Source organism: Lolium rigidum, chromosome 1 (assembly GCF_022539505.1).
Source record: "Lolium rigidum isolate FL_2022 chromosome 1, APGP_CSIRO_Lrig_0.1, whole genome shotgun sequence".
Lineage (NCBI taxonomy): Eukaryota > Viridiplantae > Streptophyta > Magnoliopsida > Poales > Poaceae > Lolium > Lolium rigidum.
The window spans coordinates 215,068,629-215,082,403 of record NC_061508.1 but is presented as its reverse complement, the minus strand read 5'-3'; the positions used below and the strand labels follow the sequence as shown (position 1 = coordinate 215,082,403).

Sequence of the window (13,775 nt, the reverse complement as noted above, 5' to 3'; positions counted from 1 at the left end):
AGAACTTATTTATTTATGTGATCAATGTTGAGAGTGTCCACAAGTGAAAGTAGGATCCCTAGGCCTTGTTTCCAAACATCGAATCTCCGTTTATTTACTGTTCCGTTGCATGTTTACTCGCTGCCATATTTTATTCAGATTACTATTACACTCATATACATCCATACTAATTGTATTTCACTATCTCTTCGCCGAACTAGTGCACCTATACATCTGACAAGTGTATTAGGTGTGTTGGGGACACAAGAGACTTCTTGTATCGTGATTGCAGGGTTGCTTGAGAGGGATATCTTTGACCTCTTCCTCCCTGAGTTCGATAAACCTTGGGTGATCCACTTGAGGGAAACTTGCTGCTGTTCTACAAACCTCTGCTCTTGGAGGCCCAACACTGTCTACAAGAATAGAAGCACACGTAGACATCAATTAGCGACTGAGTTACGGATTTATATGGCAGATAAGTGGGACATACAAGACCTCTTTTCAGTTCAGGACATTGGGGAGGATCGGTTAATGAACATTTTGCGTGGCCTATCAGACACATGACTTTATGGCAGATTTGGCATGTCCGTAATGAAGTAGTCCATGATAAACCCTCTCCGCCCTTGGAAGTTTCTCAGCGCTTTCTTTTGAGCTACATCAACTCTGTGGTACAGATCAAACATCACTCAGGGGAAAGCATTATCAAAGGTAAATTTATACTGGATAAGGAGTTGAAGGAACTTCATACTACTAAGGTCCATGTAGCTAAACAAATTCATAAGTGGACGCCACCTCCTTCTGGCTGGTATAAGCTCAGTATAGACGGATCTTATGATGTTATTGGAAAGGCCGGTGCTGGTATGGTGGTCCGTGATCACAATGGTGAAGTTATTATATCTGCTTGCAGAGAGCTAAAATCTTGTAGGGGTCCTTTGGAAGCCGAATTGCATGCATTGATGGAGGGTTTGTCATTGGTCTTGCAATGGTGCAATCTGCCGTTGATCATCGAAACTGATTGTTTGGAGGTAGTTAGTACGGTTAAATAGGAGGGGATAGATCGCTCTTACTGAAGAAATCAAAACTTTGATTGAAGTCCTTCAAACTTGAACCTTGTATTACTCACGTGGGTAGGTGCTAGAACAATAGTAGCCATTTTTATGGCAAACTATGCTAGGAATTATTACCATACGGCCGTATGGCAGTCTAGATAGCATTTGCTACTCAGATTGTAATCCTTGATTTTTGAGTAACACAAGTTCTACTATTTGCAAAAAAGAAACACGACCGTCTTTGGACCGGTGACAGCAGACTAAATTATTAATTCCAGAAACTGCTCTACTACTACGCGCTTATATTTTTGATATTATCTAGCGCTAGCTGGCGTTATCCGAGATTAGTGCCCCCGAATTATGGGTGAAGTACACATGCCAATAGTTGTGCCTAGGATATGCCATGAGCTGCGTGGTCAAGCTGCCGTGTGTCTGCATACAGTTGGCGTGCGTAATGCAGGTCCACACATCGTTGTTGATAGCTACTCTTTAACGAGGATTTGAATGAAGATTTGACCCACTATATGATATTCACGTGTCAAATTAATGCACCGAAAGAGAAATAAGCTCACTTGCAGAAAATTTCGCTCGCAAGCACACGTAACGTATTCACATTCGCGCAGTCGGCGCAAATTGAGTCTTTGGGTCAACACTACCGCTAGTTTGTCAGGCGCGTCTTCATCTTGTTGGAAGCAGTGATATTTGCTGCCTTGGGACGATAAGTAAACGTGAGCGAAGAAAGTAGAGATTTCCAATATGCAACTTTCATCTGATAAGCCTGATAGTCAAGATTCAAGAAGCCTTTTGTCACAAATTTCCAACATGAGGCAGTGGACAGAACGTTTGGCAGCACAAACAACCAGTCACGATTCAAGGACAGGTGTTATTTTAGAGAAAATATTCTATGGGAGAAGCTGCCGTCAGCGTGTGACTGGTGGCCTGATTGTAGAAGATCGTGCAAGTTTTTCTTCACAAGAGAAATGAAGAATTGAGCTGCTTGTTAAACAGAAAACCAACCGACCCGCCACTTGGACATCCAAGTTATAAAAGTCTACGCACGATCGTGCCAGCACTAAGAGCAAGTTTAATAGTATAGCTAGCTGCTGGCTATAAGCCATGTGCCATGTCATTTGTAGCTAACATAGAGCCAACATGTATAATAGTGAGCTATAATCATGTACTACTTTATCAATGGATGACCCACATTTCACTCTCACAAAATGCCTAGGAGCACGTGCTAGAGCTGGCTCTTGCATGAGAGCCCACTCCTCTTCTCTCTCCTCCAACTAAGCATAAATATATTATTTTAACCCTTATAGCCAGCTGACTAGAACTTATTATACTTGCTCTAAGCGGAACTGCAGCAGTAAAGAGATTGTGATAGACCCAGACATTGACTTGCTGCAAGAGCCAACGAATCCTGGACCTGGAGAGACGGTGACAGATATTATAATTTTCAGAGGCAAGTATGGTTTTCAACGGAAAGCTTCTCAGCAAATGTGAGCAGAAATAGGTGAGGTGAACTCGTGTATGATTCTGTATCAGTTGTAGGATTTTTTTTTTCCCGAAATGGGGAGCAATGCTCAGCCAATGCATCAATCATTACACACAACTATTTGTTTGATTACTATTTAGAGCTTCAAAAGTATATATCTCATGAATCACATAGGGTGCATATCAATGCGCTAAAGCATCTTAAATTCTTCTAAAAAAGCCACCAGTCAGCATGGCTGTAAATGGACCCGAGCAACCGTCTCCAGATAATTGCATCCAGAATTGTAGGTGTTCGCTACGTTCCCGATTGCAGGTAACACTACTTCTAGAACCAATAAGTAGTCATACAGATAACCTATAAAAAGATGAGGAGTTTCAACCTTATTAAATACTGTATCATTTCTACAATTTCAATAAGCTCAAATTAAAGCACCCACGCGTACACGAGCTTTAGGTTTAGTTTGCTTCTCAATTTTACTGAGCCTGTTTACGGACATGAAACTTGCCAAGATGACGTGAAAAAAAAAATCTAGAGGTTCTAGATTATTTATGTTCAGTTTATGATGATTTGGGTACTGGTAAGAAACAAAATCTCGAAGGGGCCCAGATTCCTGGTAACCAGGGTTACCAGAGATAACCGGTTAAATACCAGATGAAATTCTCAAACAAAATTTGAATTTCAAACATGAAAATTTCAAAACATTTTGAGATTAATTGTTAAAGGAGGGGAGGAATTGAAAGTTTTCCGAAAAATGAGTTGGGCATGGGATTATAGCGGAGGGGGACATGGTACGATTAGGTTGGTCTAACCAACCAGCCCAAATTTAAATAGACCAAGGATTTTCACGTGATAAACTCTCATTTAGCGGAGTGGGCTGAGAACTCCGGTTACCGGCCCAAAGTAACCGCGTTTTCACTTGGTAATCAAATCCCTACAAAAGTGGCGCCAAGATTCTGGCATTCTTTGTGATAAGAGAGTGTCACAAAAGCTAAAAGGCAAATTCTATAGGACGTCGGTTCAACCCAAAATGTTGTATGGCGCTGAGTGTTGGCCGACTAAATGGCGGCATGTTCAACAGTTAGGTGTAGCGGAGATGCGCATGTTGAGATGGATGTGTGTCCATACGAGGAAGGACCGAGTCCGGAATGATGATATACGAGATAGAGTTGGGGTAGCACCGATTGCAGAGAAGCTTGTCCAACATCGTCTAAGATGGTTTGGGCATATTCAGCGCAGACCTCCAGAAGCTCCAGTGCATAGTGGACGGTTAAAGCGTGCTGATAATGTCAAGAGAGGACAGGGTAGATAAAGTTGTCACAACCGGGATGTAACAGCCACTTAGGTACTAGTGCCGGTTCATATGTTCACTAATAAGGACATGATGGTTTGTTGGAGAAAAACCTGCAGACTTATCATGGGCCTATTCAAATCGATTTGAAATATTACTCAACTGATTTTTTTTGTATGGAGCTCATGATTTTCCTTGTAACGAGGTATGAAGCTCATGATCAGTCCCAACTAGATTTACCACTACCTCCATGAGATATCGACTAGTAAAAGGAACTACCAAAGTGACGCGGTAAGTGTCAACAACTTTTGTACTTTCTCCATCTAAAAATATGTGTCTTAACTTTTTCTAGATACAAATGTATTTGTAACTAAAGTGAATGTAGATATATATGCATCTAGACAAAACTAAAACACCTATTTTTAGACAGGTAGTAGAAGTTTTAAAGTTGATATTTAGTAGACAAATAGGTATGTATTGTTGGATATTGGCCCCATTCTGCAGAAGGTGATCGCCATGAGATTGGAACCATAATGCATGAAGAATATGCATCATGCATCAATTCATGGGAATAACGTGAAAATGAGATCTATTCGGCAAATAAAAAAACAGAAAGTTTACTGTCCCCCAAACACACACATAGCATGGCTGTCAGGCGTGCAAAATGCAGAAAAGCAATTGTGGTGTACGTTTGTGTTAAACAAAAACAAAAAATATTGCAGGAGGGAGCGGACAAACGATTCTCGGAGTTTTCAGCAGAAGGAAAAATGTGTAAATCTATAAGGATTTTTTTTCTTAAGGACATGATTGTTGGTTGAAGAAGTACCTACAGAGTGTAGGAGGGGTTTTCCAAAATGGATTTTAAATATAACTCCATCTAGATTTTTAAGTATAAAGCTCATGAATAGTCTCAAATAACGGCAGCCTCCATGCTATATTGACTACGTGAAAGGCTGTTGGTAGGGTCAAATAACTTTTTAGAACCATCAAGGTACTGCGGTTTGTGTTGCCTCTTTTACAGTAGTAGAAGATTTTAACCTGACATTTAGTAGACAAATGGGCAGGTGCTGTTGGATCTTCGGAAGTCTTCGGTCCTTTTGGGAGAAGGGTGATCATCGTGAAATTAAGATGAAACTATAATACTCTCTCCCTTCCATGAAATATGTCAAAGATTTATTAAAAGTTAGATATATGTAGACACTAAATCATGTCTAGACGCATTCGACTTTAGATAAATCTTTAAGTACATGAACAAGATGGGCACACATGACACAAACGTGGCGTGCATCTGTTTGGGTGCATTAGGCTTCTAACTATAAAAAGAGATTGAGTACATCATGTATTTAACCACACCGAACACATCATGTCAAAGTACCACTACAGCAAACCATGAATTGTATAGACAAGAGCTGTCCGCTATGTGCACAACAGAAGGTCAAAACAAATACGGACACATTTCGTATGTTTAACCCCAACTACATCCCTTTTTTTCTTTTGCTTTGACTAACACACATTAAAGAATGGTCCATCCATCGTTTCCATAGTTAACAATCCGTTGTACTACTATATTCTTCCTTTTGTTTTCTTTACTAGGCAAAAAAATGTTCGTAGTAGATCGATGCCGCAATAGATTAATTGCTTTCAACAATCACGAATCTAAACGATAGGATGAGTGATGGTGATTGTAATAGTGATCTATGAGTAGAACTCGTATGTGCTGGCTTTCAAGATGATTTGCCTGAGAGCTCCGATGGGCGCCAGAACCATGAGACACACCCCAAGGATGATGCAGACCTGAACATCATCACGGAGAATACAAAAGAAAATTAGAACACCATCAAGATAAATAACTTAGTATCTGGAGTATCTACTAGTACGTATGGACGAGAAGTGTATTAATGGTTGTTTATTACCCAGTTAATGCACCATGAGAGGCTGAATTTCTTGGGCTTGTAGATGGCTAGCCACATGATGCACGGAAGCTGCAGGGCAGGAACAAGAGGTTGGATCTTATCAGAAACTCTGAAATTTACAGATGTTATGAATGATTACTGAAAGTGAAGAGGATCCTCCGATTTTTTGCTTACAAAGTAGGTAGTCGGTGCAAAGGCAAAGCCGCCGAAGAACCCGAGCAGCCCACCGAAGAATGGGAAGGTGATGCCGATGAACATCGTGAACGCTGCAAACATAGTGTTCTTATCAGTATCTAGAAGTTCAAGACGTCATTCTTGGATGTCAACAAATTTAAAATTGAAGAGGAAAGGGCATTACCAACATAGGTTGACCGGGCAATCAAGCGGAGGGTGAGGCCGGGCGAGAACCGCAGCTTCTTCACCAGCACGGTCTCGATCATGTCGAACACCGGCATCGCGTAAATCTATGGGGCGAAAGAAAGCCATGTCCATCGCAATAGCATGTTATAATTATTTACGGAGATAACTAGTTGGTGTAGGAGTGATTGTTGTGTTTGTACAGTACCTGGTAGCTTCCGATGACATGGATAACGACCATCATATTGGCCATGGCGATGAGCCACCTGGGCTTGGAGAGGGTGATGAGGATGTTGTCATCAACAATTCTGCCGAACGCCCAGTAGCCGATGAGCGCGACGGGGAAATAGCAGAGGGCGACCACGATGTAGGCGACGATGACACCCTTCCACATGGGCTTCTTGGACGGGTTCTCCGGCGAGGACGGGATGGTGGCCTGGATCTCCAGCACCACGTTGTGCCCTGCGAACGCGAACGCTATGTCGCCAAGCCCGGCGAAGAAGTCGAACACCTTCCCGGGCGTCGTGGTGGCCCTGACGCTGTAGTCCACGTCGGTCACCCTCCCCTTGTCCACGGCCGCTCCCCACGCGATGGTGGAGTAGGACAGCGACATGACGGCGGCGGCGAGGGAGATGCCGGAGATGGAGTCCAGGTTGGGCAGCTGGGAGAGGACGAAGTGGACGGAGGAGAAGATCATGATGAAGTAGGTGGTCTTGATGTTCTTGCACTTGCCGTCGCAGATCACGTCGTGGAACTTCTTGAGAGACTTGCCGCCGGTGACCATGTAGACGATGTTGACGCCGACCTCCACGACGAGCTGCTGCGGCACCACGATCCAGAGGCCGACCTTCTCCCCGAAGGCGTGCTGCCCGAGCTCGTGGTACCGGTCGAACCGCTTCCCGGGCACGCACTCGTGCATCTCCACCATCTGCCACAGCGTGTAGAGCGTGATCACCCACGAGATCACCAGCACCGCGATGCCAGGGCCCCTGCATATGAAAACAAGTAAATACCAGTTGCCGGCCTGATTAACCATCGATCGAGAGGTGTCGACCTACCAGCCGAGCTCGGACATGGCGTAGGGAAGGCTGAGCACGCCGGCGCCGACCATGGCGGTGACATTGTGGAAGGCAGAGTACCACCACTTGGCGTTCCTTGACGACGTGACCGGGAGCCAGTCGTCGATCTTCTTCTGCTCCTCCGTCCTATCATCCTGCCAAATCGATTTTTTCGCTTTCAGCCACAGGTTTCTTTGCACAGAACAAAAAGCTAGCTAAAATGAATCGCGAATGAGGATCTATACATCCAAAGAGTTTGCAGAACCATCTGCCTTTTCTAATTTCTTGTATCCTGGTTGCATCTCCACGGAGTTCATCCTGGGAAGGCACCAAGAAAGCGGAAGGGTGATGAATCGAATCGGCAAGGAAATTTAACCCAAAATGAAGGGAGGCACGACGTTCAAATTTTGAAGGTATATTATTAGATACAGTTAGATTAACTTATGCAAGAAACTGATTTAGTTTCTTCGGCAGTTGACTTGTCACATGGCAAGATGCGGAAGTCAAACACCATTGATGCATCCTTAATTACCATGGCCACCTCGGGCCGAGGATTTTTTTTTGGCAAAGTTATCTTGTTTTGCTTATTTTGTTGCATATTCCCTCCATTTCAACGAATAAGACACCCTCATTTTTCGTGTTTTTATTTGAAAAAAATACGTAAAATAGATTAAAAAAATTGGTATAAAATTAGCATCATTAAAAATTGTTTTCCACTAAAAATACAACTCTACCCCGCCATCGCCGCCTCCACCGTCTCCCCGTACCCTCCCTCGCCGCCGCCAGGGGGCGTGGTCTGGAAAAGGCCGGCCGGCGCCAGCGGGGATTCTTCGTCATCTCGCGCGAGGAGGTCGGGCGTCGGTCGTCTTCCTCGGGCCGGAGCGCGGCCCTTTCGTCGGGGACCTCGATGGCGGTGCCTGGCCTTGGCTCGGGGATGCCATGAAGGACGACGAGGTGGTGGAGTGCCCTGCCGGTAGCGGAAAGAGGGGTGGGGGCGGGATGCAAGGGGAAACCCTAGGCCCCCTTCTCCTCGCCTCTCGGCGGCCGGCGGTGGAGGGCTGGCTTTCGGCTACGGTGGTGCCCAGGCATGTGCGGCGTCTTCGGACTACGCGATCTGCTTGGTATCTCCGGCGGCAACCATGACCAGCCTAGGATGGTCGTCGGCGTGGGGCCCCGACCTGAATAAAGGCGGCGGTCCTAGGGTCTCTTTTGGGCGAGATGAACACCTGCTGGAGGCCTGCCTTCATGATCTGGTCGAAATGTTAAGTTCCGGAAGGCACCGCCGGCGAATGTAACAGTGCTTCTATTGCCTGGAGTTTGTTGGATCGGTGGTATTCGGTCGTACGCACCATACTTTTATTCCGACCGTTTGGTTTTGGGGGGTGTTGCGTGAAGCTCTTTTCTGTGTTGACACCAAGTGACAGCTGGTCCATGGTGAAGTCAGAATAAAAGAATATCATGAAGGCCGGATTTGGAGGACTATCTAATGGAGGTTCAAGTCTTTGCGTTGTTGAGGGACTTGCTTGGTGTTCCGGACTTCGTAACAGTGGTATAAAAGTGGGGGCGGTAGCACATGTGAAGTTCGGAGTCTTACCTTTGAGGGTGAAAATCCAAGGTCTGGCCTTAACTAGTTGCGCCTAGCAATGTCCTTGTTGAATGCATTGTTTTGATAGCGGAGACTATTTTCATGGTGAAAACGTAAGATCTTTGATCGAGTGACAACAACACTGGTGCACTGTTCCCTTCTTGGAGCCGTTGCTTTTGAAGAGTCTGAATTTCAGGTGTTGTCTTGGTGGTGGATGTATTATTGTTGCTAGGGCTGTAGCGGGACTTTTATTTCATAGTTTTCTTTTTTCTCCTTTTTGGTTGTGTGCATCCGTAATGTTATTAGGACATTGCGTTATTGCAGAGGGCTGGGTGTAATTGGTATCTTCTGACATTAATATATTTCATTTATCAAAAAATAAAAATATAACAATTAATTACGCATAATACCATCAAGATTTTACTGCTAATTTTTTCGGTTATAATGCATCTTAAGATACACTTGCGCCTTATTCTAAACGGAGGTGGTATATCTTTTACATCTCAACTTTCCATGACACGGCTGCCCCCTTCTTAAGTTTTGCATAAATTGCAAGAAGTCAACTCACTCGAACCTAGTGATGGCTCGGGTGTGACGAAATGCCAAACACCACAACCCTTGCCCTTCATCAGCGATCAACTTGGGACAATATTTCACACAAAAATATGGTTCAACTAACACTATGCACTTGCACTTGCAATTCATAATTTATACTCCCTCCATTTATATATATATAAGGCCACAACAAAACTTCAACTAATAATTATAGTAGCATAATATGAGCTATATGTAATCACAAGTACCATTAGATTCATATTAAAAATATGTTTCCTACGATATATTTTTGGTGTTGTGTTTCTTATTTTTTTACGATTAAATTGTTAGTTAAAGTTTCAACTTGTAATAGTTAGTAGGCATATGTATATAAAAGCGGAGGGATGCCTCCATGACGATTCAACATTGGGTTTCTCCAGCTCGTATGATTGTAGTCGGGCGCACATGTCTTTGTACACAGTGAGTCTTAGCATGTGTTATACTTATGTCTCCATAAACCGAGTATTAGCATTCTTTTTTTTTTCATGAAAACGAGTATTATCCTATATACTAGGCTTATGTTTCCTTAAAAACCGTATATCTCTGTACATAGTGTTAATGTACAAAATTGTTCACCTTTTTCAGTAGGTTGAAACCATTTAATTACATAGTGTCTAGGTCGGGAACTCGAACATCAGAGATATAGGGTACCCCTTTATTTGTTCGGTATGAGGGTGACAAGTGAACGCCCAAGATCTCTTCCTTCTCCACCTCTATTGGTGAACACGCAGACACTAAAAAACACAAGGATTTTACCTAGATTTAGGCCGTCTGGAGGCTAACAACCATACGTCGTGCATGTATGAACAGGAGATTTACAAGGGAGATAAGATCTTGTCGAGGTTCCCAAGAAGGAGTATCTTCTCCGAGAACCCCCCTCTCTCTCTTGGCTAAAGTACTCTTCTGTATTTCTGATGTTATGTAACTTGTTTTTATGATTAAATTTTTAGTTAAAGTCTTGGCTTGTAATACTTAGTAGATTTATATAAAAGCGGAGTGATTCCTATTCAACATTGGTGTTGTGGGTATAGTTCATGGGTGTAGCATTGACAGTGCCTAGATCCGGCAAGTTCGGGTGGCCCACAGACGGTGATGGTGGCATACGGCCCATCGGGCGGCCCAGTTGCTGTTGATCAAGATGGAAGAAGTCCAGCCCAGAAACAAGGAGCCGGATCTAGCCCGACCTGTGCCAGGAGACGGATCTAGCAAGGCCCATCAAGGTAGCTGGATCCAGTACGACATTTTAGGTAGTAGGCGGATCCTTGACATGCACGACAATGTAATATTACGTAGTTATGCAAGATTGTATTCCGGCTAGGACTCTCCGTAGAAACCCTAGATCCTGATGCCTTTATAAGCTGGATCCCGGAAGCCCTAGAGGGACAACCACAACTCATTGTAACAACGCGAAAAGCACCCAGATAATTCTAGACAAGCAGCAGTAGGCCCTGCCTCCGAGCAGCGTGTTTCGAAGTTGGGTAAACCGCGTACCACCGTCCCAACGGCTCTCCGCCCTACGGCCCCTACTTCTTCCCCCCTTCGTGAGGATCCCTCCTCCGGGGTACCGTCGATTAGGAAACGACAATTGGCGCCCACCGCGGGGCCAGCGGCGTATCGAGGCCGGAATCAAGAGGGTTCTACCTTCGGGGGCATCGGCGACACCATCGTTGTGGGACGCCTCTTGTACGCCGGCAACTTTCCGATCGTCCCTCGGAACGAGTGCTGGATTCTGGCTAGGCCCGGCCCCGTCAAGCTCTCCATCATCCCGATCGGCGGGATACACATCTTCATCGGCGAGACCATCGATTCTGACGGAAATGCACTGGTAAATAATGCAGCCACGACCGCCGCTGAGCAGCATGTAGCTGCAAATATCCGATCTGAGACGCTGGAACTTTCCCAACCAATCCACCCCTGAGCAACAGTTAGCGGTGGAAGACCAACGCAGATCCGTTGGGTTTCCTAGGTGTTAGAGAAGCAAATGTGTCACTTCGTGCACTTCCTCGCGCATACAGCGGGATCCGCCCCTCCAGAGGAAGGTACGGGACCCATGTAGATAGAGGATGCTGGAGATAGCAACAAACCCGAGCACCAAGAAGGTGCCAAAAATAATGACGACTCGATTCTCGACAACCTCAACCTGTTCTCAGATGACGTTTCGCCCATGGCTTCGGAAGAGTACGAGAGGTACTGCAAGGAGCTGGAGTGCGCAGAGAAAGAGGAGGGTGAATCATCTCCGCCAAAGCAGGTCTTCGCGACCCTGTTCGAAATTGATGACGATGAGGATGACGATCCAGAGAAGACTCTGTCTCGCGCCAAAATCCCGGCTCCAGCACAGCCGGAGGCACCATTGCGGGTCCATACCCGTGAGACGCCAGAGCCATCGCATGGCCGGAGCCTGAAGTTTTTTGAAGGGATGGAAGCCGACACGCTCATGGAAATAGCAAAAAAAAACTCGATGAACACGTTCAACAGCCGGAGATTCTGACGACCCCTATTATCCCAGAGGTGGTTGCGGATTGCTTGTGACGGTAAAGCACACGTCCGTTGGGAACCCCAAGAGGAAGGTATGATGAGTACAACAGCGAGTTTTCCTTCAGTAAGAAACCAAAGTGTTATCGAACCAGTAGGAGATGAAGAGCACGTGAAGTTTGTTGGTGAAGGAGTGTAGTGCGGCGCAACACTAGGGATTCTGGTGCCAACGTGGAACCTGCACAATACAATCAAACTACTTTTCCCCAACTTAACAGTGAGGTTGTCAATCTCACCGGCTTGCTGAAAACAAAGGATTAAACGTACGGTGTGGAAAATGATGTTTTCTTGCAGAAAACAAAAGAGAACAATGATTGCAATAGGTTGTATTTCAGATGTAAAAGAATGGACCGGGGTCCACAGTTCACTAGTGGTGTCTCTCCAATAAGATAAATAACATGTTGGGTAAACAAATTACAGTTGGGCAATTGACAAATAGAGAGGGCATAACAATGCACATACATATCATGATGACTACTATGAGATTTACTTAGGGCATTACGACAAAGAACATAGACCGCCATCCAGCATGCATCTATGCCTAAAAAGTCCACCTTCGGGTTAGCATCCGCACCCCTTCCAGTATTAAGTTGCAAGAAACCGACAATTGCATTAAGTACTGTGCGTAATGTAAACAATACAAATATCCTTAGACAAAGCATTGATATTTTATCTCTAGTGGCAACATCACATCCACAGCCTTAGGGGTTGCTGTCACTCCCCCAGATTCAATGGAGACATGAACCCACTATCTAGCATAAATACCCCCTCTTGGAGTTACAAGTATCAACTTGGCATAGCATTCCATATTCATCGGATCCCAACAAACACAACATGTAGCATTACAAATAGATGATCTTGATCATGATAGGCAGCTCAAAAGATCTAAACATGATGGCACAATAGGAGAAGACAACCATCTAGCTACTGCTATGGCCCCGTAGTCCAAGGATGAACTACTCACGCATCAGTTCGGAGGCGGGCATGGTGATGTAGAGCCCTCCGGTGATGATTCCCCTCTCCGGAAGGGTGCCAGAGGAGATCTTCTAAACCCCCGAATTAGGGTTGATGGCGGCGGCATCTATGGAACTGTTCTGGTATTTTGGCTCTCGGTCCTAGGGTTTTCGGGGACGAAGGAATAAATTGCGGTGACCCAGCGTACCACTGCATGGTGTAGTACACAAGTCGTTGACATAACACAAGTGAAACACTGTTCCACTCATATTACATCCCTCAGAGTGGTACAACAGAAACATATGCGAGTCCAAGGTATGTCTATAGAAGTACACACGAACTGTTTACATAAGATCAACACAGCCTCCTACTTTACAGTGAGGTAAAACTTCAAATAAAGCTCCAGAAGAACGACTCGTAGTCTAACTTATTGCTAACTCAAGTTTAAGAGCTAGTTGGCTTGCTATAGAAATCTAGCTACTTAGGTGCTAGGATTAGGGAAAGGTTCCCTTTTATTACTAGTCTAGGTTTCCAATATAGCGGATGCAGAAGTTGACTCCATTGACTTCTTTGACTGCATTCTTCATCTTCTTGCAGTTGACTCCTTTGTCTTCGAGTTCCACGGTAGTTTCTCCTTCGGTGCCTTGATCTAAGAAGGGGGTTCAAATGGGAGGGAATGAGTACGAGCGTACTGATACGTCTCCGACGTATCGATAATTTCTTATGTTCCATGCCACATTATTGATGTTATCTACATGTTTTATGCACACTTTATGTCATATTCGTGCATTTTCTGGAACTAACCTATTAACAAGATGCCGAAGTGCCCGTTGTTGTTTTACGCTATTTTTGGTTTCAGAAATCCTAGTAAAGAAATATTCTCGGAATTGGACGAAATCAACGCCCGGGTTCCTATTTTACCCGGAAGCATCCGGAACACACGAGAACCACCGAGAGAGGGGCACAGGCCC

At 44.8% G+C, this 13,775-nt stretch overlaps 1 protein-coding gene across 2 annotated transcripts in view; it reads right to left on the bottom strand.

The window, feature by feature from the left end:
* Window positions 1-5,506: 5,506 nt before the first annotated feature.
* The window catches only part of LOC124683123 (lysine histidine transporter 1-like), an 8,469-nt gene continuing 200 nt past the window's right edge, over window positions 5,507-13,775 (bottom strand). The window contains exons 2-7 of one of the 2 annotated variants that reach the window (XM_047217694.1): window positions 7,140-7,279; window positions 6,290-7,070; window positions 6,083-6,188; window positions 5,899-5,990; window positions 5,725-5,793; window positions 5,507-5,605 (exon numbers count right to left, since the gene is read on the bottom strand). In XM_047217694.1, the coding sequence (XP_047073650.1) occupies window positions 5,507-5,605; window positions 5,725-5,793; window positions 5,899-5,990; window positions 6,083-6,188; window positions 6,290-7,070; window positions 7,140-7,279 (1,287 nt within the window). Of the gene's footprint in view, window positions 5,606-5,724; window positions 5,794-5,898; window positions 5,991-6,082; window positions 6,189-6,289; window positions 7,071-7,139; window positions 7,292-13,775 lie in introns of those variants that run through there. The other variant, XM_047217695.1, reaches the window with a different exon arrangement.